This window comes from Scomber japonicus, chromosome 18 (genome assembly GCF_027409825.1).
Source record: "Scomber japonicus isolate fScoJap1 chromosome 18, fScoJap1.pri, whole genome shotgun sequence".
Taxonomy (NCBI): domain Eukaryota; kingdom Metazoa; phylum Chordata; class Actinopteri; order Scombriformes; family Scombridae; genus Scomber; species Scomber japonicus.
Genome location: NC_070595.1, coordinates 9,132,594 through 9,160,425, shown reverse-complemented (window position 1 = coordinate 9,160,425; position 27,832 = coordinate 9,132,594). Strand labels below are relative to the sequence as shown.

At 39.6% G+C, this 27,832-nt stretch overlaps 1 protein-coding gene across 2 annotated transcripts in view; it reads right to left on the bottom strand.

Annotated features, from left to right (window-relative positions):
• usp43b (ubiquitin specific peptidase 43b) overlaps positions 1 to 27,832 on the bottom strand; it is a 64,213-nt gene that overhangs the window by 15,592 nt on the left and 20,789 nt on the right. For both annotated transcript variants that reach the window (XM_053338231.1, XM_053338230.1), the window contains exons 3-8: positions 23,538 to 23,644; positions 17,312 to 17,404; positions 13,072 to 13,207; positions 11,959 to 12,103; positions 4,330 to 4,492; positions 1,710 to 1,821 (exon numbers count right to left, since the gene is read on the bottom strand). In XM_053338231.1, the coding sequence (XP_053194206.1) occupies positions 1,710 to 1,821; positions 4,330 to 4,492; positions 11,959 to 12,103; positions 13,072 to 13,207; positions 17,312 to 17,404; positions 23,538 to 23,644 (756 nt within the window). The remainder of the gene's footprint in view (positions 1 to 1,709; positions 1,822 to 4,329; positions 4,493 to 11,958; positions 12,104 to 13,071; positions 13,208 to 17,311; positions 17,405 to 23,537; positions 23,645 to 27,832) is intronic.

Below are 27,832 nucleotides of genomic sequence, written 5' to 3'. Positions count from 1 at the left end.
CTCTGAGTGCCTAAAAAAAGAGTTGCCAAACTTTGCCATTAGAATATATTTGACTGTAATTTGAGCTCCACCTTGGTGAAACTCCTTGTGTTCCTTTGTAAAGGCGTCAGACCTGGCTAATCATTCATTTATTTAATTGCTTTCTAATCGTAATGTTATTTACCTACTTTAAAGCCTTTCATTTGACATTTTAATTTTTTCATCCTTTGTACTTTCAGGAAAAAACTCCTAACAAGCTAAGACTGAAGTCTATTTAACAGCTTTTGACCTCCTGAGAGAGATTGGCACTACCTGCTTATGCCTCAGAGCCACTGAAATGGTTTTAAACAAAAGAAGGAGCTGCTTTGTACATAATCCATTTACTAGCACACAGGAAACAAATGATGACAGAGAACAGCCACATGTGTGTAAGTCAGTGAGAGCGCTACAACCTGTCGAAAACGAGTTAACTGACTGGTTTGGTGTGCCAGTGAGAGTAAACCAATTCTCCTCTGCCTCCAGCTGGTGCTCAGCATTCTTCCACCTGTACCACACTCTGTCATTGTGTGGGCATGCTTTGCTGTGCCCCAAGCCAATAAACCTGCCGTGGAACAGGTGCGCCAGCCGGCACGGCAGGAGGGGAACCATGTCCCGTCTCTGCCTCCAGCCGGTGCTCCAAACACACCCGCCCACACAACAAGGCTATTAAATATAAGTTTTACAAGCGTCATGGAACAAATTCTATTGAAGTTAGAGGTTGGGTCTTATTTTATATGGCCCTACTGCAACTTTAGTCCAAGGTTTTCCATTTGTGGTTGCATTTATTTTCATTGCATTCACATACTGTTTAACGACAATCATAAATTCTCCCATTCAGGCTGGTTGTGGACAAATTACTTAAAATGTGTGGGTGGGGAAATCATACTTTTAGAGGGTATTACTATACATTTCTGTATCCTACTGCTTTAAAGGGGACATTATATGCTTTTTTTTGATGTTCTGTTATTTATATACTGTTGTGACATTGGATATCTGTAGTAAACATGGTGAAAGTTTCTAAAACATGAGGTTAATATATGTAGAAATGCAACCTGCAAGTCAAAAGCCAGGGCTCCAGTCTGCACCAATTGCTCTGTTAACAAAGTGACCTCTACTTTGTTGTTGCTAAGGTTGTTCTAGCTATTTTTTCAGATTGGACTGAAAATTTATGGATGTATATGAGAAGTTTTCACTTTGAGTAAAGAACAAGAAAAAGAAGCGAAATCCTACTACTATATTTTGTTTATGTAGCCTCTAGCACTGCTCGAGGTCTTCCAACATGGAAGCCTCTGAGATCAGGCCAATCAGAACAGAGTGGGCTAATTAGGGGACAGGAGATTAAGCGACCTGTTTAAGACAGAGGGTGCAACCAGGAAGCTGCATGAAGGGCTAATAAGATAAATTAGGAGTTTTATGAAATCTAAATCACAAGAAGGCCCCAGAATATAAATATAAACCTTGAAATGTACATAATATGCACAGGAAATTTGATTTGTGGATCAAATTCCTTTTTGTCCCTTGACAGCATGTGGATAGATCAGCATCTGCTGTGCTAAAGAGTCTGTATGTGAGTCAATAAATCCCAGCAGCTTTAGGTGTGGTGTTTTGATATTCCCCTGAAGGGCAAGAAAAAACTGAATTTGCTCGCATGGATTAATTATCACATTAAATTATTAGTAGCTGTCCAGTACCTGTGCCTGCGCTCCATTGATCATCAGGTAATAAAGCTTGCTGAGGATGCTCTGCTGCAGCTGGTCCCAGGAAATAGACCGGTCCTCTCTCATCAGGAATGGTGGTCCAAACCTTGAACAGGAACAGAGGACCAAAACTAGTTTAAAATAGCAGCTCTCAACAAATTAGCCCTGACCGGCTCACACGTCCCCTTATCCAATTGTAATGTAAATAATTATTTATTATCATTATCAGCATTAGAGCAGAATTCTCATTACTGCATATCTATAGAAGGACAGAAGGAGATAATAAGAAGTGGAAATGGCAGAAGAGGAGAGGGACAATCATGCCTCTGAAAAGATAGATCACATGACGTTTATTATAATAGACGTTTAATTGAGGGCAGCCTTCCATTGTATGCTGGAGATTTATTAGTATGAGACCATGTGAGCATGCATGTGCATAAAGAGACATACAAAGACATACAGGCACAGAGATGCACACAGAAGTACACAGTGAATGTCAATGAAGTACTATAAGCTGTAGATTTATCAGTAGAAGGTTATAAATGAAAAGTAAGCTTTGCAGTGAGCTTTGCAGCATTTGTAAAGGCACTTTTTCCTTTTTATTGTGTTTTTTAAAAAGATTTCTGCAGACTTTGAAACCAAACGAGCAGAAACCAAACTGATCCTGTGTATTAAATGTTCCCATCACGTCATACGTCAATACCATCGAGATCCTCAAAATAAATTAGGTTGGATTACTGTTCAGGATGGCAAACATTAACATTCTGTGGTAGCTGAGGAGCAACAGCTGCAGCGGCCACAACACACAAAGACACAATACACACAACAAAATGGGATGGAAAATGACTCAAAATTACAATCATCTCAACTGGATACAGCTCAGAGGCAAGACAAATCCCTTCTTTTGCGGTAGGTTAACTGGCTTGGTTTGGACTGGATTTAGTATAATTCAGAAGACTTTAACCTTGTGTTAGCAACTCTGTCCTCATTCCCATAGAGAATGTTTTCACTCTAACAACCTAAAATGTTCACACAGGCTCCACTCCTGTAAAAGATTATTAAAATATTAGAGAAATCTTACTTCATACTCTTTTTACAGAATGATAGCATGGAATTAATCATCCCTGTTAAAAAAGGAGACTTTTTTAATGGAATCATGCAGGAAATCTATTATATGCTTATTTAGTATGAATATTCATTTTATATTTGCCTCCAGAGATGTGAGAATCAGCAGCGAGATGTAACAGAAGAGAAATGTCATCAAAGTGTTCACTTACAAGAGAAGTGATGCAAAAAAAACAAAGAACATTTACATAAAATGTGAAACTGTATTAATTCTCATCTTCTGCTGGTTTCAGAGTTTAAACGGACCGACCGATGAAAACCGAGAGCTTTCACACTTTACTGATTTTCAGAAATGTAGCAATGAGTCTATTCTACAGAGAAGCAGAGCGAGAAGCAAGTATGTGACTCCAATGTCATTTTCTTGGCACAGACGAGTCCTCCAGCTGTCATTTGATGAGAGCGAGATAGGTGGGCGGTTTGATCAACGACGCTGAGGCGTTTGAAGGAGAAACTGAGACAGCGACCCTCGTGGATGGGATTGGACTCTCTCACAGCCGTGTTGGCACCTACATTGATCTCTCTGGTGGCTGATGGATCTCTATATCGTGCCAGATGTCAGATTCCACAGTCGTCTGATTTGAAACTCATCTCACAGTGAGATAGATGTGCAACCTTTCTGTTACAGGGAGCTAATGTGACCTTAGCGTCCTTTACCACTCCAGCGAGGTGAGATAAAAAAAAAGTGCACTGAATTACTCACATCTGCTGAGAAGCTTTTAATAGTGAGTAAACAAAAGCAGCCCAAAGCTAATGCTAACTGTATTGGTTGGATGAAAGGTTATAAATCAAGAACCATGTAAAGAGTCCTTCATTTGCACTTGATTGCCACATATATCATCTCTTTCTAAAAGACTGAGGCTAATGTTGTTAATACAATCTTATTATAGTGTAACATACTTGGACAAGCAACACAGTGGTTTAATCAGGGTGTGATTTGCCGCAGGGGGATGATGAGAACCCCCCCCCCTCCCTCTGGTCTATATATCCCTGCCTCTGCTGAGTTATTTTTATCACTGGTGGGGACAAAAATGTATCCCCCTCATAGTGATTTACCCTTCTTTACACATAGACCACATATATCTAAAATAATGAGCTATTTCAAAAAATAAGAGCTGCATTGTGAGAACAGTCAACAATAAAATCAGAGATGGACTTTTACTGTCAACGCCATTAGATTTGGAGTTAATACAAAATTCTACTGCAGATAGTAAGTGAGTTAGCTCTGCATTCAAACATTTACAGCTTACATTAGAGCAAATAAACACAGAGTTTAATCCATTCCTTTAATTTTACTGTTGCCATTTTTGGTTGTAATCTCTTGAACTGCTGAGTATTGTTCTTCTTAGGGAGACATGCAGACCATCTCAGCAGGTGAAGACAGACAAAGTTTGATGGGTTATGGTTACTACGTTAGTTAAGGTTGCTAAGCTGTTATTGGACAATCACTGTCCAGGATTAGGGTTAGCAAATGGTCAGTTTATGTAATTACCTAACAGTTTGTTGGCCTGCTCCTGCAGCGTTGCACACCAACAGTAGAATCTTTACAGGGACGCCCTGGTTGAGGAACTCTGAAGACAGTGTCCCAGATGCAGGTAACCTTTGACCCTCAGGACCACTGGAGTATGGAGAGGATGGCAGGCTGTGATGGTAACCTGGCAGAGAAGAAAGAACACAGGAAGATGGAAGAAGCTTTAAAAGATAAACTATAGATACAATCAAAGTTGTGTGATAAGTCCTGCTCATGCTGATCACATTCTTCACAACTACTTGCTTTTACATTGACTGCATGAAATACATGATATTTCACATTTTCTCCCTGAAAGGAAGATGACTGATTTCATGGACTGAAAATTTGATGATTAAACTTAACACCTCTAACAGGGAGGGAGGAGGAGAATTGAGATATATAAAGTGGCGAGACAGCAGCTTTCTATTTGGGGAACAGTGAATCAGAGGGGAGAACAGATGGACCAATGGCTGCGTGCACCCTCAGCAGGAGGTATTATCTGATGCAGCTTCTGCTCCACATCCTGTCCTGGTGGGGTGCCAAGCAGTCCCACTTCCCCCTTGTGTCTCTAACAACGCAGAGGACTGTGACCGACTGAGCGAAAAGCCGAGATTATAAGATTCCTGCGAGTCGTGACGTCAGAAGAGCTGCCAACTCAGCTGACAACCTCTGGGCTTAACGCGCAGGTCAGCGCCTCGAAAGTTCATGGTGATAAATCACACGGTAAATTAGACTCGCAGACGCAGTTGAAAAGTTATTGATTGGCCAGAGTGGCTGAGCCGTCTCCTTACCACAACGTTTCATACATGCTGTTGTTTGCACCTGACGCATGATTCATCACTGCTGCCACTGGTAAATGCCATGTCTGAGCATTCTGTAACTGAGATCTTTGCAAAGTAGCGAGCCGCTGTGGTGGTACATCCCTCTTCTTACAGAAATAATTGCGGTGTTAAGTTTTGCTCTGTATTAATGGCGAGACCCATTCAAAACTAATCAAACTCTACATATAAACCTTCAAAGCTTTAACATTAAACCTCTGATTGCAGTGTCTTGACCCTGAGAATGAGAGTAACGATAAGTATGCGCAGCTTTTCATTTATTAATGTTGGACTAATCAAGCCAGTGATAACAGTTCCTTAAATCATGAGCTGCAATTTACATGAGCGGTGACCTCTGACAGCCCTGGGAATGATTTACGAGCAAAAATCTCCTTTTAAACGCCTAGTGAAACATGTTCATGAAACACCAGAGGTCACCTCCTGGCCTGTCCTGCTGAGATTTATACAAAGATGCTTGGGGGGGGGGGGGGGGGGGGGCTACTACTCATCGCTCAATAAATCTATTTTTTTATAGCACACTGTCAAAAAATGAACTGTTTCTAGACATTTTTTCAAGGTTCCTTTCACTGCTCTCCTGTTTCTTTTAACCTTATTCACAGGAAGAATCATGGTGGAGGTGTGCTTGTGCATCTTCACCTGTGCTTATGGAACAATTCCCATTGATGTACTAAAAAAGGGCATTTAAATACAACATACAACTCACACACATACATATTCATACACAAACACACACACCACGCCAAAAATTAACTTTGTTTACCTCACATAGCTGTTCATCCTAACCTCTTACAATCAAAAAGCCTCTAACTAATTCCAAGAAACTGCAGGAGGTTTGTGGATTTATCATTTCTCGGCACTCTCAGGCTTCTTTCATTGTATAACAGCCACACAGGATGAGCCAGGCAAAACATAGCTAGACTTTGTGAAAGCCCATAATTAAACACCTCTGCCCCTAAAGCAATTTCCAGAACCCACAGCTACACCCCCACCCTCCAAATCCCATTAGTTAGCTACTCAGGCATATTCAAGGTCTTTGAAAAAAATGTGGTTTGATGCACACATCTTCATGTTATCTGACTTAAGCTTATTTTTAGTTTTTAATGCTGAATTATTCTTCAGTTCGTTAAAAAAGAAAACAAGTAAAAGACCTATTATGAGTCTGTGCTTCAAGATATCTACCACTACAATCTCACTAACTGCAATATTAGGTTAGATCTAATTCGGTGTGTGCTAGTTCTTGTGCTTTGAACAGAGCAATCCAGCCGTGGGTTGACTGAATTTATGTTACTTTGACAACTGCTTCATGCATACTGAAATTGGCAGCAGGTGACAGGCTGATGAAGATAACAAATATCTGATTGAATCAAAATCCTGTTAAAAAAATCACAGAATGTCTTCAAGAGTGTTCTTAGGTAAGATTTAAAGGGACCTATTATGCTCATTTCCAGCTCTATATTTTTACTCTGGGACTCTACTAGTGTAGTTTTGCATATTCACAGTTCAAAAAGACTCCTTATTTATCTTACATTTGCCCTTTATGCAGCCAATCAGTTCCGCCTTTGTCTCTAACAGGCAGTCTTAGCCCACTCTATTCTGATAGATCAGCTTTCCGGCCAGAGTCGTGTTAAGTTACTGCGGAGGCAAACCTGACATTTCCTGCTCCACTGCTTCATATTGAAAGCTTTTAAATGATTAAATAATGGGTGACTTTTATTGTTAAGAATTTACAGGTAGTGAAACGTGTTCCTCACTGATTTAGCAGAGCTTTGTTAGCAATGCTAACGGTCGAAACAACAACAAATTGAGATATTTGGAGCTTTTATTTTCAGTGAATCATTTTGAGGTGATGCAGGGAGGAGTACAAACTGAAACAGCCACAGTGATGATGATGTTAGACGAAGAGAACTGGCGCACTTGTGTGTAGAGCAGATGACCGTCTAAAGAAATCTGTCACGAGTTGATATCAGCTCAGGCTGCAAGTAGAAAAAAATGTTAGAAACTGAACATTCAGAGCCATTTGAAGCTGGTGCAGGTGCCTCAAATGGATTAGTTCTACAATGTTTGCATAGTTATTTGACACTTTGGCCAACTTTGCAACATTACATATATGACTGAAAAGAAGGAAAAGCATAATAAGTCCATCTTAAGATGTAACTGAGGCACACAAACACAGGCGTTGAAGTAACAATTACAATGACATCAAAACCCAAACTACAGTATGAAGGATGATCTGTTCTTACTGAAAGCTGGCTGATGAATGAGGAGGAAGAAGTACCTGTTCTCTGTTTGTACCAGAGATAAAAGAATGTGAAATGGATACTTCAATGTGAAAGCCAATTATCTGTTATATTCTTTGGCGGGTGATCCCATATTCATGTCTTGTCTTGGCACAGCTGCTCCCAACAGTGATATTGTGCTTATTAATTTCTGTCAGTGCGCCATCAAATCCCAAACAGAAAAGTCCTCTCTCTCAGATGTAACTTGCGAGCAAAGCTTTGGGATTTTATACATTATTCATTTTTAATGTAAAGCACTTAATCATGTCTGCACTGTCCTCCATTTATCAAGGAGACATGAACTGTGTCAAAGGAGTGTTTAAAAGGTCTCTGAAGTTCCATCATGACTGAAGGACTAGTAGTTTCAAACAGGGCTTCAAATAAGGATTCAAATATCTTGGGGATCGTGAGAGACTCGATTCTCTACTTCAAAACCCTGAGCTGAGAAGGTTTGCATCAGGGTCAAGCAAATTTCAGATTCATAAGGAACAGGGTGTCAACGGAGGCTGCAAGAATGTACACGAATACTCACATATCACACATAACCTACTGTTTAACAAGCTGGTCACAGGGAAGTAGAACCTTAAGGCCACGACAATCATTATATAAACATACCATGAAAACCCTTGATAAGAAACCTCACTTCTTACCACTGCAACATACTGGAACAATCTAACTTTCTAAACTTGGGAAAACCTGATCAAACATGCAAATATATAAAGTCTCATCTGTAAAACTATTCACGGCATGGCTCATCTCCCCACTTAGTTGCTCTCTAAGGCAACGGGGTAAATATAAATCACAGGAGTCACAAGAGGAAACTGCATTATCACTCTAAGAAAATCTGCTTTCATTCAATCAAAGCAGCACATGAATGGAATGCTGTAGAAGCCCAATTGGGGAACTTGGCACTTACAAGGTCCTTTTCTACATAGTTAAGTACATGACTTACAAGCCACCAAATCTGTCAGCACTAGCTTGAATGCCTTCATCATTTGGCAAATGTCTGTCAATACCCTACTTGTATGCTGCTTAACTGCCCTGTTGATTAACTTACCTTGGTGCCACTGTTTTCCTACTGCTCATCTGTCTTTGCTTATGTTTTTAAGGAGCTGTTCTGTAACTGAAGCTGTTCTGTAATTGGTTTTGCTTTGTTGAACCATAATTTCTTCTGTTTTTATTGCTGCCCATGTCTGTGTTCTGCTTATGTCTGTCTGTGTTCTGTTTTTACTGTAATTAACATGCCTAACAATGTGATTATTGTTTTAAACTTGTTTCTTAATTTTAGGCTGACTTTGGGCTGCCAGCTGGCCAGGCACTATGGATGAAAACTAGCCTCTTGGCACAAATCTGACATATTTGTAGAAATGTTTATTAATATGCACTGTTTCTGAGAAATAAACTGAATAAAAGTTAGAAAAAGCCTGTCAATCACCCAAAGATACAAAAGGCGGAGCTGCTGCCTCTCATGTTATGTCATTTGTGAGACTAAACTGTATTGTGGATGCAAGCAGTGAACTGTGTTTGGAATAATAATCATTGGATCTGCTCCCAACCAGCCAACTGTTGGTGTTGGTGGCACCTGGTGGCATCATAATGTTCGGTTGGGTCACAAAAGATACTTGTTTTGGACCTGGTCTTGCACAAAGAGATTATATCTTTGACATTTAACTTGTGTATATTCTTTTTTATAGACCAAAGCATGTTAAAACTAAGCCCCTCTGCCGAACCCTCATAGTCCAATCATGGCTTTAGGTATCCCAACTAGGCACACCAAGCTTGCATCTCTTCACATCTATGCTGTTAAGATGACATTCATTTGTTGAGCGCCAAAAAAGTATTTCCCCACTGCTCAGTCATTCTTTTCATTGGATTTAGGGAAGTTTACACTCCCAACCCAAGCCAACATTAGCTAAGTGAGATAGCTTTAAGTTTGCCAAATGCATCATATTGTCCTCATCCAAGGCATTTGCCTTCAGTCATGTAATATTACAACTGAAACATACAATTCGAAAATACAAACAAATGTAAACTAAGTAGCTATACAGGGTTATATTAGAATAAAAGAATAATAATAATAGTCTGATTCTACATTTCCTAAATTACCATATAATACAAAGTTTAGCTCTCTCTACACTGCAATACAAGAACAATGCTGTTTCTTTATTTCCATGACCAAGGATGCTAACTTTGCCCAGGACATTGAGTGCATCTAAGACTCCTATTACAAGATTCTGATTTTGTATTTTTCAGAAACTCATGGAGCTAAAGTTAGCCTTACTAGAAAGCTAGCTAGAGCTTATAAAACCTGCCACCAGCAGTTATCATTTTAGATGGAAAAATCGAAGATCTCTGGCTAGAAATGAGAAGCCTGCATTGGAGGACCAATTGTTTCAATATAAAAAGTGGTATTGAGTGGTATTCCTTCTGCCACTATCACTGTGAACTACCACTGTTATCTGCTGTGTCATACAATGGGAAGGGGGTAACGGGAGTTCAAGGAACAAAAATTACACCAAAAATAAATTCCAGTAATCAGTAACAAAAAGGTCTTAGATCTTATAAGACAGCAGTGCAAGGAAAAGCAGGAAATTATGACTTTAATGTGTAGAGGAAAGGTGATATATGCAGTGATGAGAAGATGATGTAAGAGATTAATCTTAAGCCCTACAGGGGTGGGAGTCAGGAGTGGGAAGGTCATGTCACTATTGGTTTGCCTTTGGCTTGATCCGAGGCTATGTCATTTGTTCATTCATAGAAGACACTGAACAGATTTTCACTGAGCGCCTCATGCTGTCTCAAACAGCCGGTCACATCAGGTGGCTTTAAATCTAAGTTAGGACTGTGAGTAAGTACTACCTTTAAATTCACTGAGAGGATGGTGGTGAAATTCAATCAATCATGTGTGTTACGAGTATTAAGGAAACTGACCACAAGATGTGCATCATGAATCACAATAAAACAGGTTTACCCTCACATTTCTTTTGCTTTAATTGCCCACAAGATGTATTTGTTTTGTACTAAGGAGATAATCTGCATTGATAAACTTTCCTTAACATTACCACTGCAAATGAAATGCGTAGATTACTAAGCTTAGGTTTAATGAGACTTCTGGTGAGAATGTGTTATTGTATCTCATATCCAAGGCTGAGTTCTTTATTTTCATTTAAGCATTTATAGATAATTGATGCAAGGCCTCACAGAGATCCGACCTTTTAGATTTAATTGCAAGAGGGGTATAAGAGCACATCTTTATGGCTCCAGGCAGTCTAAGAGCATTACAGATCATTGTGACTGGATAGGAAAAAAAATACATGCATGTTATACATCAACACAATATTTTTAATGGCACTCTTTATGCTATTTTCGTTTTACAACCTTGATAAATCACATATATTGAGGCAGAAAACACTCATGTGGTGTAATTGTACTTGCCTTATCTGAGTAAAATAGAATGAATTAAGTAATCTAATATATCATTTAATTAAAGGAATGCTGGTGGGATATTTATCTATCAGATAGTTCAATGCTATTTCAAGTAGAAAAACAAGCTAATGTCGCCTTTTTGGTGTTCTATTACATTTGGTTTGCCCAGTTTTTTACCTCAGTAATGTTACATAAAGACAAAAAGGTGGGAGGAGAGATATTAAATGCTTTGCACATATTACACTCTATCAAGTGGATATGAATTTAAAACATTAGTTAGAGTGTATCAGTGAGATCCTGTTGTTATTAATACATCTTAATGTCCATTAAATGATGATGGTAGTCTAACATCCATATTCACAGAGCAAACTGTGGTAATGGATGTGTTGAGTGGTGATGTAGAGTCTTCATATCAACCCCAGCAGGCTGAGCCATTAAGAACCCAGCACATTTAGTCTGTGACAGCATTCAGACCTGCCAGACTATTGAGGGGGTGGAGGGTGTGTGTGTGTGTGTGTGTGTGTGGGGGGGGGGGGTTGCTCCTTTTTGGCATCTGTGCAGTTATTGACCAACATAAATCAAAACACTAAAAGTCATATTCTTCAGGTAGCACAGCAGTGCTGGGACCACCCTATATTTACAGCCCTGTGAGAGAGCACAACAGAGCCGGACCTATTTGTTTACAGCACAAAGCAAGAAACAAGGGAGTACTACACCCTGAAATACTTCACAGCACACTTTTTACACCGCTAGCTGAGAAACAGATGAAATTGAGCAAATTCATTGAAGACATAAATCTGATAGTACAAAGGAAACCACACAGGGGGTATGCAATTCACAGAACTTCATGTGAAGTTATATACTTCTTAATGTGCTCCCCCAGGGCCCCCTGCAGTAAGGTGCACTCCCTGTGGGTTTCATTAAGCAAAGCAAATGAATAAAACTTCTTTGTTTGCTTACAGATAAGTGTGTACACCTGTGTTAAAGTAGGGAAACTATCACTGTGGTACCACACACTAGTCAAAAAACAGTATGTGTGCTATGTTGTGTTTAAAAATAATGTTTTATACCTGAGATGCGTGCAGAGCCCCCTCTGATGTAGAGGGGTGGAGCCTGGAAGGCGTAGATGACATCATTCTCAGCTATACTGGTTAGATCCTCTTCATCAAAGAAGGAGCGCTGGAACCCTGTGGAGTAAACCTCTGTCAGGATCACCTGGAGACGAACAGAGATAACACACATACACACACACACACGCACACACGCACACACACACACACACACACACACACACACACACACACACACACACACACACACACACACATACGTTAGTTTCCTTATTGCCATTATGCAGTATGTCGCGTAATGCTGCAGAAGTGAACTTTGAGCCCACTTGACAATACACCACCGCAAGTATTCCCCCTAATCTCTGATCCAGCTTAAGGGAAAGGTTCACTATTTTTCTAGTGTGTCTTAAAACAACATATGAACACTGATTTGAGGTTTGTGGTTTTCCTTGTTATTATTCCTGCTGTTCATACTGACTAAAACCCTTTTCAAAAGCATTTTCATTGTAAGTGATGGAGCCCAAAATCTACAGTGTGTTTACATAGTCATTTTGTGTAAACTATGCCTTTTAAAGTTGATGTGAAGTTTAAATGAGGCTTCAGTAGACTGAGTTAGTCATACCAACTGGATATCTGACACATTTACAATCTTGTTAGCATCAAATTCCCTCTTTGTGTTTCCCTGTTGAGCTGTGGTGGAAGTCTAGTATCAAAAAGAGGGACTTTGGTGCTAAAAACACTAACGTTGAAAGATATATATTTGGATTTTGTCCCCCATCACTTACATTGTAAGTGCATTATGAGGGATGTTCCATTATATTCCAGTATGAACAGGAGGATTGATTACAGCAGGGGGGAAAATCTATATTCATTTGGGCACCTAACTATTTATTTTTGTTTAATAAAGATAAGTGAACCTGTTCTTTAATGCATTTTTGCTAAGAAAGTAAATTCAAAGAAAAGATTCACATTATACTATATATTTATTATATTATATTATTATAATATTCATGTGCCAGTCAAGGTGAGCTGTGCTGCTCTGTCACAGTTTATACTTAAAAACACAAGACAGTGGACACACAATGTTGTTTATTCCTGCTTTTTTTGTTTTACCTGGTCTGGGGAAATTTTCCCCTCGTCAGCCACCATCCTCCTCAGACAGGCCATGGAGCCAAACAGAGGCACAGCCAGCCCGACTCGCAGAAACCTCTGTCCTTTGGTGCTGAACACCAGAGTCACACACAGCGGCCTGCCACAGATAAAGACACACGATCAGGGACGGTGGGAAATAGCGCAGCCTCTATTTCGCCTCCTAAGCCATTTCTAACTGCAGCTTCCTCTATGGCCAGGAAGGGACAAAAGAAGACTTTCATGAATAAATCAATACATTTTAACATTAATAATAGATCATTAGGACTTAGTTTTATGTGTGCAAAATAATGGAATCACTATTGCATTTTTAAAAACGGGGAGCGCTTGGCTCTGACCTCTCCAGAGGCTGTGCTGACATGAGTAGGGTGCTGGGACATAATGGCTTCTTTGAATAACAGTACACTGAGGAGATACAGAGGAACCCAGCCAGGTACCTGTGGGAGTCTGTTGCTAGTGGATGGAAGAGAGATGACAAATGTTTGTTTTTTGTTATTTATTTGCACCTCAATATAGAACATCTAATTAATTTAAAATGAGATAAACTCTATTGAACCCTTTCAGGAAGTACAAGAACATGTCAAAGTAAAGCTAACATTTAAACTCAAATGTTTACCAATATCAATATTTTAACTGGAAGGAATGAAAAAAAGAAGAAAATGATAAAGTAGAAAAATGAAGAGGGCAAATCCGCACTTGTGTAGAAAAGTCAAGATATTTTTTTCATATAAAGGATAAAAATGAAAACAAAATCGCAGCTCCAACAGAAAGATTTATCCTTGAAAGGCGCTCAACAATGAAAATGTCTATCGTCATCATCTTTGCACAGAGGAGGCTCTGAGTGATGAAGGATGAGAGATGACTGAAGAAGGATAACCTCTACTCTGCAAGCCAAGGAGTTTGGATATATCCGTAGTGTTTTGGAAGTTTGTTCTGCGACTAATTGGAAACCATTTCAAACATTTTAAGATTTAAAATCTGCATAATTCAGTTGGTTCTTGTTAGGCACGAGAAAATATTGTTAAGTCTGTTTATCTGAAACATAACAAACAACAAAACCTACTGAACCGAAAGATTTACTCCTGTTCCACTGATTTGGGTGAGAAATAGAGAACTTCAAAAGGGCAGAGTAGAAGAAGAGTACAGTAAATTGGCAGCATTAATCAAGCCGCAGCTCAAGGAGGAGCTCCAGTTTATGCTAATTACATTTTTTTTCCAGCAATATGGACAAAACAAATCATGGTAACCGCTCTGTAGTGGGGAGGGAATTGCATTGTTCACTCAAAGCTTTAATTTCAGCATTAATTTGAGACCATGATTACAGTTTTCAGCCGCTGAGATATTCATATTCATGTAGGAAAGGTCTGTGTCACATTCCCAAAGCAAGTTTTTGCAGTAGTGTAAACAAAATCATCCAACATGCAAAGAGCACATGATTGCCAAGAGACAGAGCCCAGTGTTTGGCTTGCCGGGCACAGTAAATGTTGGTTTGGTAACAAACAGTGTGTGTTTATGGCTTACAGACATGAGCTGAGAGCTGATCTCTTCACACAGAGAAATATATCTTTAAAAAATGCTTTAAAAGACAACCCATCTGTTTTCTGCTCTGTTTAGCCCTTCAGAAGTGTTTTCTCTCACCTTACCTGCCACACGGTACAAAAGAAAGGACGGTGTCGAAATAATCTTGATTTTGGCGCGCTGTCAGAGCGAAGCTTTTAAAAACAATTTCCCAAATTAGAAGGGATGTTGGCTGAACTTGTGTGAACTATTTTCAAAGACTGAAAGCTAAAAGGGAGGAAATAAGCGGCTAGAGTGAAACCTGGCAAAGAGCGATCGACACACCTCTGTGTGCCAATCATGAAAAAGAGTTGAGCTTTACACACTGTTTGTGGGCTGTGTTGAGTAAAAGAGACATTTTAGACTAAAAAAGCTCTGTCAATCAAATGTTAAAGTTTAGATTTATATTATACATGACATAAGACAGAAATAGTAAGAAGTAGTTAGTAGAATTTTTGGGATATATACCTATTTTCTTTCTTGCCAAGAGTGAGGTGAGAAGATCTATAACACTCTCAGATGTGTGAGTCTTCTCATCTAATGCTTTGCCAGACAGCCAAAAAGTATTTTACCCAAAATATAAAACTGTCTTTAAGATTAGGTTGGCCTCTTCAGGGTGTACTCCTGTGAATAATGACTGCAGCCTTCACAGCACACCTACACAGGAGAAGTAGTTTAAAAATGGACTGGTTATGGATGGTTAATGTTTTGGTTGAGGATAAGTTTTTTTGGTTTAAATTCAGTCAACTCTTTTTATACTCAGCCTGAGAGGTCAAACTCAGGTGGTACCACAGTACAGTAAATAAAAGAAGTTGAAAAAGCAGGGCTTGGATGTAAAGGACCAGCTCCCTATGTAGATATAAATATAAATATATATAATGAAACATAAGGATTCTTATTTTTAGGTGATTATAAAGTAATTAAAGCATACTAATGAATATTATATTCAATTTCAGCCAAGTCTTGTAGCCTAAATTCTACACACTGCACCTTTAACTCTAGTCACACAAGCATTCGTGTCAAGTAGAAGTGAATGAGGTGTGTGTCTGTAAGTTGGTGTGTTATTGTGGGTGTGTGGGAGGATTCTGCATATCAGCTCAGCCCATCTCCACTAGACAGGACTGGAGACAAGGAACATTATGGGAGACAAAATATCTGATTCAGTTTCCACAACATGAACAGGATCACAGTAACAAGCAGTAAAAAAACACTGTAAGCATGTTGTGAGTATTTAAGTGAAAGCCAGTGTGTGTGTGTGTGTGTGTGTGTGTGTGTGTGTGTGTGTGTGTGTGTGTTTGTGTGTGTTTGTTTGTTTGGTTGACAAAGAAACTGCCACATAGATAAAGTGAGAGTTGCTGGAAAACAGAGTGAATGGGGTCTCCCTCCTTGAAAATGTCAGGATTTCCTGAACAGGCTGACCCTCGTTGACCTGACATGGAGACTGAGTGGGTGTTGTGACATAAAGTTGAATAAGACATTGTTTTTAATAGCTAAGAGGGGTTTCCACCAGCTTTTCCTCTTCGATAAAAGCATGCCAGCATACACAATAACTCGTGTTTCTACTGTTTGTAGTGTATGAACAAACCTGGGTGTTGTCCATCTGTTTTATGCCTGAAGTTGAAGTTTAACAGCACGTACATAAGCATAACTATGCTTTGAGCTAAATGCTAACATTAGAATTGTCAACATGCTCACAGTGATAATGCTAACACGTTGATGGATTGATTAGGACATTTTACAGAGTGTCCTTATCAATTGGGTCCAAATGATAAGAAAAAAATGAAAAATGTATTAAGTTGGTACTAGTTCATTATACTTGGGTTTCTTTACCTGGTAGAAAATGACTTAGTAGAACATACTTTTTTCATTGTTTATATTTTTTTCAAATTCAGAACTACACATCAACTGAAATATAATGAGTGGGAACTTCTAACTAAACCAACTCTAAACCAACCACTCCTTTCTGATTTTTCTTAGAATTTCTACTTAAAAATGTCCTTAAAATGAACCATTAACTGTTATATAACTGCAAATGACTTTCCAGGAAATTAATATAAAATGACAATACCTATATTTGGGTTCATATGTAGTTCTTGTTTCTCTTTAACTGGTAGAAAATAACTTAAACTGGTGGAAAGTACTTGAATTGTGTACTTGTGTGTACACATTACGTTGTTTCTTCTCTACAATGAGCACATTTCCTGTATACTACCAAACTACGTAACCCTTTCCGAGAAATGTCCTGAGAATGAACAGTAACACAGCAGCTACTTTTAGTAAATTATTGGAAAAAACATAATATGCTAATATATTGTTTGACACACAAACCTAAAAACTGAAAACTAAATATGTTCTGTCTGTTACAGAATTGTCAAGTCAATTTTGGCAAATTCAGAGCTACACATCAACATAAACTAAACCAATTCAACCCTTTTTCGGATTTTTCTTACAATTTCTACTTAAAAATGTCCTTAAAATGAACTGTTTAATTACTTTTCAAAAAATGAGTATAAATTGACCTGTAAAATAAAGCATTACTCTAATTAGTAGTACAAAGTCTAGCAAGGAGGATCAATCTAGTAGTAGTTGAGATGTTTGAGTCTGGGTCAAAGTGTTGTACCGACCGGCTGAAACCAGCAGTGCTCACCTGGTCTGGCGAAGAGGAATTGGGAGCGAGATGCAGAGGAATGGGTCAAAGGTGTTGCTCTGTTTCAGGCAGTGCGGGCATGTCAGCGAAGATCTACGGGAAAATAAGCACACAGTCACATTAGTCTTGGAAAAACCAGCTGCGTTAACTTGACACAGACTTCCAAATAAATCTCCAAGTCGTCCTGATTAAGTCTGGCAGGAATGGAGATGGCTTAATCTCGTTACACAAGTGAACAACACATTCAAAATGAACACAGTGTTCCATACAGGACGACTTGATCTGATTGTGAGAATGGAAGAGATGAGTGATGTAACTGATGAGAACGACAGGGATCAGGGGTCGGGGGTTGGGGGGGGGGGGGGGTGTGGTAAGTAGTAGAAGGAGCTCCCCTGAGGGTGATCGGTGCTATAAAGGGGAAACCAGCAGGAGCGGTTTCCATCTTGTTGCATCATTCTCACCAGTGCTACTAATGCTCATGTGACGCCATAACAGGATCCCGAGGAGAGAGAAGTAGGGAGCTTTCCTAAGTTCCGTATCTGAACGCACAGGACATGGATTACAAAGAGGAAGTTTTCTGCTCGGTCCCTTTTGTTCATGATTACACTTAAATCCCTCTCCATTTCTCAGTAGGAAAAAATTCCAGTTAGCTATACCCATCAGAACAATGACTCACAGAGCCCACTAAAGTTAATGGACTGATTGCTGGAAGTGATTTTTTTAAAAACTCTCTCAAAAGTAAATGGAATCTTTTGTGAGGGATTTCCTGGATACACCTGGAAAAAATGCACAATAATTAATTGAATCTTTAATAGATGCTTTCCATCAACCTATTTGACTAATGGACAGCAAAGTCAGTGCACAAATTTAGCCTATTACTCCACATTGCACGGCCCAGTGGGCACGTGCATGAATTAGAAACATCAGTGGATGTAGACCAAAATGACTTTGTACCCGAGTGGATTTAAGCAGTCAGACACACAAATCAAACGTAGCATTAAATTAAAAAAATAAATAAAGTATTTCTGGGCTCAATCAATCTTCAGCACGTGTTTTACAAAGTTATATCTAGAAGCGACTGACTAATTTAATTCATCTTGGAGTTTGGGCATGGAAATTCATAAGTTTCATTGCCAAACCAGCTGGAAAATGAAAGATTTAGTGGGAAAGGGAATAAAAGAAAAAAAAAAAAAAAAAAAGATAGGAAAGGGAATAAAAAATGTCCTCCTGAGTAAAGACACCCCCGTTAGCAAGTGTGCAGTCTAAACATTAAAAGGAGCGTGGCTGTACATTGCAGGTCTTTGGTATGACTGTGTGTGTGTGTGTGTGTGTGTGTTAGTGTGAAGGATGATGGCGTTGCTGATGCGGTTGCTCAGCAGGCCTCTCCTAGATAAATACAGGTAGAAACATATTCCCAACTGCCTTTGACTAGTTAGACCTAATAAAAGCAGAGAGGATCATTAAGAAAAGCTCGCCTGCTAGCACTGAAATCCATTGTGGTGAGGGATTCACATATATATGAAAATTACATTATGGATCAGCTGTAGGCACATATGTTTAATGCCATGACCTACAGGGTACAATGCTAAAGTCATTCCTCTGATTCAGCTTTCCATTTCTTTTCTTTTTTTATCACCATGGCAGATATATGTGGGGTGAAATAACTTTTTCTCATAGTGACAGATTTGATTCACCACTGCTACTGTAACTGTATACAAAGCACCATGCTGCACATAAAATGCTAATAGACTTGAGTGAAGTATAAACCAGCTGAAATACAATACACACAGTGATATATAGAGTGTGAGGGAGGAAAAAATCATGTATTTTATGCACCGATATGGAGGCTACATTTTGATTAAATAAAAAATAATTATAATTGATTCATTTTATCTGCCAAATGTATTTTTACTGTCACGAACCATGGCTAAAAAAAATGCCCCCCCCCCACTCATCTTCTCATTTCCCCCTGGCTCTAGTGAGGCTTTACAAGCTTTACAGCTACCATGGGAAATGAAGCCATTGACGAACTGTTCAAACGTGTTCTCCTTATAGGAAGGCACCTGACAGACTCAGTGGGGGGCGAGGGGGAGAGGGGGAAAAGAGGGGGGAGTGAATAAAGCTCTATTCAAGCAAGCCCAGCTGACACTGGCTCTTAGTGGATCTCTCCCTCTTGGCAGAGTAGAATGGCTGCCCTACGGATGTCTTATTCTCGCCAGGAAACAGTGAGGGCAGCTGCACTCCATGCATACAAATCACACTCAGACCCCACTAAAACATAGATGTGCCCCAGCGCTGCTATAAAAAACTTACAAAGAGAAAAGCACCAGAGGAAGAGGTGATATTCTGGTGAAGCTCTAATGGAGGAAGCGTGCAAAGGTTGAGAGGTATGTATTCCCTGTCTGTGATGCAGCCATGCTGAAGAGACTCTGAGCTTGATGTTTTCTACACTGCTTCAACTTTGAGTGTAACGTTTTCCAGAGCAACGCATCCCCCCCAAGTATCTTTATCTACTGTAATTGATTTTTTTTCATAAGACAGGTAATTAAAAAAAAAAGGAAAAAGTCTCAATAGGTTATAATTTAATAGATCAGCAGCTAATTCGTCCCATTAAGCCTGACTGTTACTGTCTGTTAGTAGATGAAGGATTGTTTATTCACCACATTAATGATCTGAAAATCGAAAAGTCATAAACCTGAATGTGCGCCTGGTGATTTACTAATTGAACTCCAATAAACACACAAAAAACAAACCAATTACTGGGCCTGTTCAGTCACAAAGTACCAGTTAACCAGTCCTGCCCTTCAAATCATAATAAATGATGAGATACAGTACGATCAAAGCAAAAGTCACCATTGATTCAGAGAAATGACGACGTGAGGGAGTCTCAGAGAAAGTGGCATCGATGTAAGACGAGACCCACTCCCGCTGGAACTGCACCGCATTTGTAATCTGAAACGCTCGGCTGCCCGTCACTCGGCTTCACTGTAATGACCAAAGCTGGAGACATTTTCACTGCAGCCTGTGACTCACCCGCATCAAGACAAAGATCGTAGTTTTAAGATTGACATGATTGAGTGAGTGAAAGAGCGATAGATTATAAACATCTGCTTCTTCTTATGGAGGAAACAAAAAGGCAAATTAGATTTATTACAAAATGACGCTTGAATATAAAAGAGTTCAGCTCTGATTTTGATTAGCTGCAGCATGTGGTGACAGATAACATAAATTCAGAATAAAAAAACTCTTGCTTCGGCTCTCTCGGACAGAGATTTAACTTGTTTGGACATGTATAATGGCCGTGATGACTGCATAGTGACAAACCGGGCTATTATAAGGATAATTCTCCGGTCTGTCAACTTGAGATGTTGTATTACATTGGACACTGCGTTGCTAAGTGTTACACAGGCAGTGGTGGGGCCTCGGGACTTTTCAGAGAGAAAGAGAGGGACAGGAGTCAAGAAATATTTGTCTGATTCCGGCAATTAGAGCATTCATCTCCATTTAAAACCTCACAGCCGTGTGATGCATGGTGCCTGCAGGTTCTACACTGCTAAAATAGATTCACACTGTACACTTGTATATGTTAGAGTTCCTTTGTAAAGTTTGTGCTGAGCCAACCCAGTCATATATATATATTCCCTGTGTACCATTTCTCCCACTCTCCCTGGCTAGGACAGTATATGAGTGGGTGAGACGAACAAAATTTGCTTGCCAGGTTGCTAAGACTGCTGCTTCCTGTCTAGACACACCCAAGGTGTCACAGCTGAAACATTTGACAGAGAGGGTTGCAATTAAGAGATGCGCTCTGACAGATGTATTACTGGCAGTCACACGGAGCTGCCAATTTTCAGAGGAATTGGCAGATGGAGGAAGGTACAGACAAACAAGATCCGAGTGGTTCAGTCTGGAGGGAGAACTTATCCAAACTTTTATTAATTAAACATAAATTAGATTTTGGCGTAGAACCTAAAACCTGTATAATCTGTCAGTTGGGTCAATGGGTTATGGATGGAGTCTTGGTGGTGGTGGGGATTTGCATCTGCATCAGGAGATATACTGTAGATGGATACAGAAGCAGCTGTTTGGTTTAAATAAAGGAGGTATGGATTAGACGTTGAAACATACTAAGTAATCTAACTGGAAACTTCGGATTAATGTAGTGTGTTTTCATACCTACGCTTTTTAGAACAGCTAAATTTCAGCTCATTTTACCCCTTGGTCAATTCATATGGGCAGATCTGAACACGTTAATCATACTCAGATGTGGAACAAAAAACTGTACTGTGATTGTTTAAGAGATTTGTCTCAGTACAAAAACCAACACTGTAGGGATTAGTTTATGGTGAGATTGCTATCCAACCTCAATCCGACCCAACTCCGAAAGCCAGGTGTGGTTTGATCCAACTAGGGTTGATCCAAGACCCAACAAGGGGTGTGCGATATATATCTACAATCATATCTTAACTGTTGTTTTGTAATGTACAACCAAAAAGGACCAAGTGTTATATTGAGATGTGCTATACTGCTATATCGGCTGGCGCTAGACCTAACCTGCACTAACAGTGAAGTACGTTGCCTTTGACCAGAGGAGCATCTTCAGGTCTGCCTTCCTTTGATAACTTCATAGAAAGATAGACACAGAGTTGCTTTTAGTGATGCACGACTATAGGTTTGAAACACCCTTTTTATCTTTTTAAGTGTGGTGGCTTCTTATTGGAAATGACACCTAGATTAGTTGGCATCCAAATGATGCTCCACTCTCATTAGGCTGCAGCTGACAGATCTATATATTGTGTAAAAAATGGACTGCCTCTTTATCTCCTGGGCAACTGATTGATGGGAACCATGAGGACCTTCAGCTGCATGAGAAATGTTAATAACACAGTGTGGTGAAAAGCCTGTTTTTTTTGGGGGGGGGGGGGGGCTTTGCTGTTAATCACAAAAGAGCAAGAACAATAAACCATTTTGATAAAGAGGGGAAAAAATTGTATTGGGATCCAAATAAAGCAGAGCGCTTCACAAGATGACATCCTTTTAATGTTACAACAGAATAATGAAAACATTTGAGCACTGGCACAACTAACAACCCAAATTATTTCACCCAGCACAAGAGGTAAGCACTCTGAGTATTTGTAGTCAAGGCATTTCTATTTCCATAAGAGACACAGAGGTTAGGTCACCGTGGCAGTTTTTCATCAGACCTTTTCAGTATTACTGCTCTTGCCTGCTTGGTAATTACAGTCAAGATTTACTGAATTACTGCTCTTCTTGCCAGGCGTCTGTGTCTCTGAGGACCTCTGTGTAAAAGAAATGATGGTATCTCCATTACATCTGCTGTATCAATTACACTCCGGACCTGTCTCGACACAGGTGTTATACAATTATATTTCAGTCACTTGGCGTTGTCATGCTTGGACAAAACACAGGACTGTTAGAAACACAGGTATTAGACACTTAAACATGTGTTTGTAGGGTTAGGGCTGTTAAGGCTATGACCTTTCTGTTGTAGGGCAGTATGCCATTAAGATCTGGCATCACGACAGTAGAGCCGTTGTACAGTAAACTAAACTCACAAGACACAGTGCTATGGAATATGTTAATTTCCACCAGATGAGAGACAAGGTTATAGGCAGTACAGACAGACGGTTAGTAAATTGTTTTAGTACTGGAGCAGAAGTCCTCACTAATGTAATGATAGCATATTTTCTTCAACCACACATTACCAAGAAAAGCAGATATATCCAAAACAGGGCAGTTAAAGAATCCTTTTGTTAGGCTACATTATGTTTGGAAAAGCAGATTAATGCATGAAGTATATCTTAAAATATAACAAGCTTACTGGAAGCAATACATCTTATGTTTTGCCCTGAATAATTACATTAGGCAACCATTTTATATTTTTGGAAGGGAAAAGTTATACAGTAGGGTTGTGAGGAGGGAGGAGCTACTTCTTTGTCTCTTTCATTTTCTCCATAGATAAAGTTGTGTGACTCGCAGTTGCAGCACTTTTACATGACCTGGGAGAGTCCTGTGTTTCTGCATTCTGAGTACATTGTTTAAAGAGAAAATTAGAAATGGGAATATGCATTGGGAAAAAAATCTTCTAGAATCAGCGGCCCCTCCCACTTAGTGACAATATAAATATTTTGTGACAGACATTTAAGCTGCTCCACATTTCTATTCTGTCAGGTGTGAGTGTGGTGTGTAAAGAAAATAAACTTACTTGTACTGTGCCTGGAAGTGTTCCTGGACAAAGCTGTGCTGGATACTGGGCTGCTGTTGGGACTGGGTCGGGTCAGGAGACAGCACCTCCTCAGCTCCACCGGGGCCCTGCAGCACAGAGGAGACCATCTATAAATACAAATCTAACACTGGCAGATTCTTGAGATATCCGTCAAGTATTACCCTGGTTGTCCAGAACCATCAGTGTGAGTGGGAACTCATACAGTAGTAGTGCAACAATCATTTTGGAAATCTTACAGAGGCTCTTGTGTAATGCAGCTATAAGCACATTCTTGATTTTCCTTGATAATAAAGCAATATTCAAAAGCGGTGGAATGTGCTGACCTAAACATAACCTCCTGGGAAGCCCCCATCTTTATTCTTTCATCTACTTACCTACAACAGGGAGAAAGCTGGCCTTGGATGAAGATAAAAGAATTAAGGGGGAAAAAGATATCAAAAAAAAAATTAAGACACTGATCACTGAAAGACAAGCAAGATCACAACACAAATGTGTGGGCTGGCACAAACTGTGAATGCCTTACAAACACTGCTGTGTATGACACAGAACTGGACTGAATAACTTTCTGCATCAGTTATTGTCTTATACTGTTTTAATGTCAGGTAACTGTCCTGCTTTGTTGTATCCAACAGATTACATGTTCTTTATCTGTAGTCTAACATTAGAATAATATTCCACTTGGTAATGGGCTAACCCTTTGTGAGCCATCTAAATTTACAGATAGCATTACATTTTCACCTCTGACTCAAGAAGAGATAATGTATGTATGATGAACTCAGATGTATATGATATGCATATAAAGCTACTGTGAGCAGCTCGTTAGCTTAGCGTAATAGCTTGGCACATGAACCCACGTATAATAGCAAGGTGTCATTTGCATTGAATAATAACATGGTGAGCTTTGGAAGTACTGGTAAACTGATTTAGTTAACTTTGGGTTGCCTAGCTAGTTGCCACAGTCTTTGTGCTAAGCTAATCTGTCTGGCACACTTAATTCTGGGCTAGAAAGTTAAAGTCAAACTTAAACTCCAGTAGTTACAGAGCTACATTACAATTCATTTGCAGTGATGTTTGTGCCAACTTGGTGACTCTTAGCACAGTGTTTACTATCTTTTAGCTCTATGTTTGGGGACATTTCTGGCTCTTAAGCTGCAAAATGCTATGTTATGGTGTATTCACCAGGTAGATGCTACTGTAACTATGTTTCTTTGCCATTTGGTTTTGAGAAGGTAGTGTATGTTGGGTTTTTTAAAATGTTTTTGCCTCTGACAACAACAGTGAGAGTGGACCAAAACAGTAAAGCTACAGTCCAACAGCTTTATAATGAGCTAAAACTTGCTGTAGCCTAAAGTTCCATAATGCTGAGGGAATCTAGAGAGCCAGCTGTCCGGCTCCTATGCAGTTTCTCTGCTGTGTTTGGGTTGATGATTGTAGTAAAAATGAAAAAAATCTTAATTAAGCTATTTTGCTTAATTGCAGAGTAGCCAAATCTGTCAGTAGACTGAATAGACTGTATGGCCAAGCTAAAAGGACGTTTTAGTAATGAATGTTTGTCGCCAATGTGTACAACTTTATCACTGAGTTTAATATAGCAGCTTTTTCTCAATGAGAGAACGAGCTGTTTCTGGCTAAATTACCTCAAGACAGTGATGCTTATTATCACAGATCACCTACATGTGTAGGGTACGATCAAGGATTGTGGTTTTCTTTTTAGTTGTGTTTTGACCAACAACTTCGAGTGACAAACAAGCTAACAATAGAGATGAACCATTCCTATAACATCTCCATCTAGCTTGTTTAAGGAAGGCTTAGTGGCAAAAAAACTATAGCCTATACTATTTAGTTTTTAAGCCAATCTAGATGAATTTCAGGTTTGTTTGAAGAGCCCTATCTTACCCAACACAAACAAACCACACTCCTATTGTTCAGTGCTTCTTCTCCACTCTAAGTCATATCATCTCAGCTGTGTTTTTACACCGGGCCGGACAGGCCGAACGGAACTGCGCTCTCTCTGGGACTTTTCTATTGACACATGCTCTCTCACTCTCTCTGTTTACTATTCCTCCCATTTCCAGCATGGCTCCTGGTCCCATACTGGCCGCCACTGTTCCCAGGCTGGCAGCTCGACCATGACCTCCTCTCACAAATGGAGCTGAAAGGAGGTTTAGAATTTCTAAAAAGGGAGACGAAGGTGGAGGGCGTCTGAGAAATCAGTGCGAGACAGAGACAGACAGAGAGGCAGGACAGTCAGGAACAGTTCACCAGCATTTCAGGTCCTGAGTCTATTCTTCTCAGAGCATTTGAGCATTGCAAAAACCATGTGCAAGACTGAAACCTGACCTCCCTGCTGCAGTGTGCTCCAACAGGCATGTACTATGCCAAACTTCTACCTCCTCTCTCATTCTTTCCTCTTTGAGTTTTTTCCTCTTTGTTATATTCCACCATGAAATGTGAAGCCTGCCAAAAGAGGAGATTCAACACAGCTGATCTTCCTGTTGAGGTAAAACATGCAATTAGATGACGTGGGAGAGATTCCGAGTGCAACCCTTCAGACTTTTTCTTTTATTAATCAAATACACTGACATCAGCTCTGTATTTTACTGCCTCTCCACCCTCCACATAATGGATTCCAGAGCTATCGTTATATAGAGATAACAAAGCAACATTCAGGCCACAGAGTGCAGACACAGCCGGTCTTATCACTTCTCAGAAATGCATGCCCAGCTCTCCCCTGTCAATAGACTGCGAGGCGTCAACTGTGTGTTAACAGTAGCCATGGATGATGTGGACATTTAAGCAAGTTACACGGCCGCTGACATGTGGTTCTGATAAGTCCTCCGTCTCTAAAAAAGATCCTGGACAGATACTGCAGACTGATGCTGGTCTAAGAAATTGTCTTACAGGTTGTTAGGCGACCCCTTACAGAACAGGGGGTCCATCTCAAGAAGTGCCATGTGCCGGTCTGAAATTGAGATGCTATCTTTGAAATTGGTCGTCAGAAAAAAAATATGCCAACGTCAAACTGATAAAAAAAATTACACAGGCAAGCCACAGAGGGAGAAAAAGAAATCAGAGGAGCTATTTTTAGCGTAAGGTCTGACCAGTGGTTGGCTATTACCACATGGGAGGAAAAAATGGAAAAAGCACAGCGTGTGAAATTACAATTTTTACACTTAGGCTTCAGTATTCTTCTGTACATACAGTACTTACTATACAGCACACATGCACTGAAGCCCAGTATGTAAAAATGTATCCGAACTGCCTTTCTTAATAATCATCATGAGCATTATCATCCATTTAAACAATTACCTATGAAGCTAAGTGAATAAAACAAACCTTTCCCTGCAGTACAATAAAATTTAGATAAACAGATGATCTTGTCCCCCTAAACATGAATTCATACACTTCTAATACAGCTAACCCATAGTCCTCATACTAATGCATTTTGTTCTGTTTCAATCCTACTAAGCAATTGCGCTTCATTTCCTATTACATCACTCTTATTTAATTATTGTTTAAATGCTATGAAATTTCCAACCTGTAAATCAAAAGGTTACCCTTCATAGAAAACAATCACTGGCACTCTGCCCATCTCTGTTTCGTAATACTCTGTTTATTTTTGGAGAGCTGCTCCTGCAGTACTAATGTGAATATAAATTAAATGAGCAGTAAACTTTCAAAAGCATATTATTTAAATATCAGGGTAATGTCAGTCACTTATCTTGGCTCGTCTCCCCATTGTGACATACTTAGTGGCTTATCTAGGATAAAAATGTTTTGATGAGAATAAATTAGCCATAGTTTAATTTAGTCTGGTTGGTAATTTGGCGCAGGCTGGTTTGGTATGTTGTTACCTCCCATGGCAGACACAGTGTCTACTGATTTGGTCTTTTTTGGCTATTTTGCTGCTATTTTGTTGCTATTCACCATATACTTTGGGAGGGAAACATTAGTTTTTTTTGTTTGTGCTAATTTCTTCCCTTCAGGTAGTTTGTAGGAGAAAGTACATTCTGCACGCCCCTTCCTCCTTTGTTCTTTTGTCACTGATTTATTATGGGGTCAGATGGTCCAGGAGTATCATTTAGCAGCAGGTTCTCCTATGACACTCGTGTTGATCTAACAAACAGGTTTCCAACTTCCTGGTTGCTTTCTTCACCCTCAAAAGGTTTTGCATGCATAAGTACTCTACCTGTCACAAACTAGGTTAAAGGGAGTGTATGAGTTGACAACATGACAAACCAAATCAAACATCAGATCATCCTTTTATTCCAAAA